A 4,070-nucleotide genomic window follows, 5' to 3' on the forward strand; every position below is an offset into this window, starting at 1 on the left:
ATTCCAAGTCTCTGGGGACGAATCCGCCATCGCATTCGCTACCTAGACACCCAGCAGGAGGTTCCAATAAATCGACATGCCACATCTGAGTCCCGAATCCCGAACGAGCATATATGTATAGACACCATATGGCCCGTGTCTCCCTACCCCAGTTCGCAACCGGCAGCGTTCCGTCCTTGCTTCTCTTCCACCCCTCGTCACCTTCGCCCCTTGGCACTTCAGAATTCTCGACGACGGATCAAGTTTAGCTTCAGCAGTCTACAGCATCTGCCTGCTATGACTGACGACAAGCCCGTGGCCGCGCTTGGAGAGGTTCAACCTACCGAAGAGAAAGATCTGAGTCAAACGCACCTTGAGAATGCCGAGGACCCAGAATGGCGAGCTGACCTCAACTTCTGCGCGGTCTTCTTGGTATAGAGCCCCGCTGTTTGGTGTCCCGTTGTGTTGATCATGGCTGATTCCCACCCATCCAAGATCATGGTGGTTCAATGGATTGCCTCGTCCTTTTCATTGAGCCTAACTGCGCCAATAACCTCCTATATCAATCAGGACCTTGGACCCAAGCCGTACTACTTTTGGATGGCTACCATTTGGCCGCTGACGTTCTCTGCTACCGTCACGATTTGTGGACGGTTTGAGGATATTTTCGGCCGTCGCTATATTATGATTTTCGGTAATATACTCGGCATCGTTGCCTGTATTATCGGTGGAACCGCGACCTCGATTGGCGTTGTCATCCTCGCCATCGGCCTTAATGGTGTTGCCAGCGCTATCCAGCAGACTGCTAGCGCTTGCGTCAGTGAGCTTGCACCTCGAAAGTATCGTCCTCAGGTCGCATCTTCCGTTGTTGGTGCAGCGATCGTTGGAGGCGCATTCGGAAATCCCATCGGTATAACATCTCTTTCCCGCCTGAGATTACATTATGGAGAATGTGGCTGATTCATGCGACAAGCTATTCATCTCGCAACCCACCTCACGTGGCGCTGGGGATTCTGGATTACCCTTCTTGTCGATGGTATCAGTGCGCTCGCCCTCTTTTTCTTTTATTTCCCGCCGACGTTTCAGGAGATCCATCGCGCAGATCGTCGCTCGAAATTGGAGGAATTCAAAAAGATCGACTATGTGGGTGTCGTTCTCTTTGCGGGAGGAATTACGATCCTGTTGGTTGGTATTAGCTGGGGTGGTGCGAGCTATCCATGGAAGAGTGTCGGAGTTATTCTTCCTATCGTTCTCGGTGGCTTAACCCTCATTGTGTTTGGTTTCTGGGAAGTATATGCCCCTCTAGCCGAACCTATCGTGCCATACCGACTCCTGAAGAACGTCCGGGGTTTTACTATGGTGTTGGTGGTGGAATTTGTCGAGGGCATGTTGCTTTACTCGTTGATCGCTCTTTATCCGGTGCAAATCGAGGTGATTTACGCCCCTACCAACTCCAACAAGGCTGGATGGGAGTCCTCTACTGTTCTCATGGGTCTTTACCTCGGCGTTCTTCTCCTTGGGTTCACAATTTCCAAGATCGGCCACGCCAGATGGATCTTTGTGGCTTCGGTCATCTTGAGCACCATCTTTATTGGATGTATGGCTGCGATGAGTAAGTGACCGCCAAACATGTCGCCTCTCTTCTCTTTCCCCGCCGCTCTCTTTAACTGACACATCTGATCCTAGCCCTTGACTCGCTGGGAGCAGTCCTCGCACTTACCACCCTGACTGGATTTGCCATTGGGTTTATTCAAATCACTGGGACCGTGATGATTCTTCTCAATTGTCCCGATCGAGACCTCGGCGCCGCTTTTGGTCTTAACGGCACTTTCCGGACCTCAGGTGGCTCCGTGGCCACTGCTATATACAGTACTATCCTCAGTAATCGAGTGAAAGACGTCTTACCCGGCCTGGTTTCGAAGGCCACTCTACCATTGGGTCTCCCTGTCACGAGCCTCAAACCTCTCCTGCTCGCCTTGGCCGCCGGTGGTTCCGCCAGTGCAGCTAAAATCCCCGGAGTCACTGCAACGGTCTTAGCCGCGGCCGGTCAGGCTTACAAGGAGGCCTATGTCAAGGGATTTAGGTAAGATATCCCACGGATTTCACCCCGAAAGCCACCACTATACGAATACATCGCACAGATGATGATGCTAATCCATGTCCATGGAATCTAGACTCGTGTACCTCGTCGCTATTGCCTTTGGGGTTCTCGTCACTATCTGTGCCCTATTCACCAAGAACATCGACCATCTCCTCACCGACCATGTGGCCGCCAAACTCCACAAAGGGGTGTTGGGCCAGCATGATGACGGCCACAACCACAACCACGACCACGACCACGACCACGACACCGGAGGTGTCGTTGATCAGGAGGCTGGCCGAAAGGCGGATCTGGATTGACCTCCTAACCTCTTTCCAACACGCGTTGTCAGATAAGGAGCATGGCAAAGTGGTTTCGGGGCCACGGGGCCACGGTGATGCTCAAAGACAAGGAAATCTAGGTCTATGAATCCAGGAACCCTTGCCAGGGGTAGGTCCGATGCTTAAGACACAAGAATATCCGATACTTAAGGTACAAAATATCCGACGTTATGGTGTCTTTGCCATGATTTATTGAGCACCGCCATGTAAGCCCATCCCATCATTAGCTAAGGTGATTAGGATTAGGATTGGGTTAGAGAGAAGTTGGCTGCTTTTTGCATTTTGGAGGAATCTACTCTGTATCCATTGACTGACTGGGACTGGCTGATTGACTGATTGAAACGACCGTCATCACCCTAATACTGTAACTCTCCATCCTAGCCCTTGGGGTATCAACATGTCAAACTTGGCGTTCCCAGCCTTGCCCTTTAACCAGAGAGGCTGGTCTAGGCTATACTATACTATATAGCCTGCGCTCCCCCCATACCCCCTTTGATGAGAACATGGAACATCTCAACCTCTAACAGATGGTGATGGTGATGGTGATGATGATGGTGATGGCAGAAGGGAGAACCGGCCAAGAAATACCGTCATCTTCAGCTTGTCTGGCTTTCGCTCATTTCTTTTGCTCTTTGGAACAGGAAGACAGATACTCTGTACAATTACAATATCTGTCTGTCCCTGTCCGAGGCAGAGGAGTGTTATTGTCATCGTGGATCAGTTTTCGGTGTCATTGTCATCATCTCTCGGTATTTGGTGTCACTGTCGTCGTGGATCAGCATTCGTCATCTACACCTCATCTCTACCAGACGGACTGATATCAACGTTTGTTTGGCTTCAAGAGCGTCGAAACAATTGGTAGGGTAGGGTAGGATAGGGATTCCGCACGCAGGAGGTCATTTCAGCTAATGATTGATATGCATGTTGAGGACACAGGACACTCTTCACGGATACAATTCAGCCTTTACACAATCACAATCTTAATCGTTGCTATTGCCAATCTAACAATTGATTATGTGTACGGAGTAGTTAGGTAGTATATACTCCGTATGTAGGATGGGATTGCAAGGCGGACCAAAGGGTTCGACCATCCTACGCTTGCAAGGATGGTCAGGTGGCAACATGTTCATGTAACTTATGTTAATTAGGTACGGATACTCGTTGCAGGCTGAGATTCCTGTTGTCAGAGTTTGAGGAGTATTCCCCAGCCTGATCTGCAATCTCCACTATTCATCTCAGATGTATACACTGTACGGATACTCCATACGGAGTACAGACTCCAGAGTAGTTACCCCTAAGGCTTAGGGGCACCCCCGGGCTAAGGTTACGGGCCTGAGGCCTGAGGCCTAAGACTGAGGCCCCTTTTCATTTCTAGAAACCAAGGAAGATTCCACATCAGAGGTCGTCCTAATTAATTACTCCGAGACCTTTTGCAATCCAGTTGGCTTAGGAGTGCTGATCATTCAACGGTCGTGCAGCAAAAGGGAGCAAAAGGATCATCCTCGCCTCCTCGCCTGCCCTTCCCCGTACGAACTATCAACGGCCGGTGTCTGGATCCGTCTACTCCGTACTCCATACTCCGTATTGTTCAAAATTGGTCGACGGCTTGCCTGATGAAGAAGCGGAGGGATGAGGGATGAGGAGGAAGAAATTGAGCCAGGGGTTGTACC

The 4,070-nt window shown here is 50.5% G+C and overlaps 1 protein-coding gene across 1 annotated transcript; it reads left to right on the forward strand.

Annotated features, from left to right (window-relative positions):
• Window positions 1–477: 477 nt before the first annotated feature.
• Window positions 478–2,379, forward strand: A1O3_02215 (uncharacterized protein; the record flags this gene model as incomplete). The annotated part of the gene is made up of 4 exons (XM_007732358.1): window positions 478–889; window positions 953–1,591; window positions 1,666–2,062; window positions 2,154–2,379. The coding sequence occupies 4 exons, from the start codon at window positions 478–480 to the stop codon at window positions 2,377–2,379; spliced, it is 1,674 nt and encodes a 557-aa protein (XP_007730548.1).
• Window positions 2,380–4,070: the final 1,691 nt, after the last annotated feature.

The sequence above is a fragment of the Capronia epimyces genome (genome assembly GCF_000585565.1).
Source record: "Capronia epimyces CBS 606.96 chromosome Unknown aczIQ-supercont1.2, whole genome shotgun sequence".
NCBI classification, from domain to species: domain Eukaryota; kingdom Fungi; phylum Ascomycota; class Eurotiomycetes; order Chaetothyriales; family Herpotrichiellaceae; genus Capronia; species Capronia epimyces.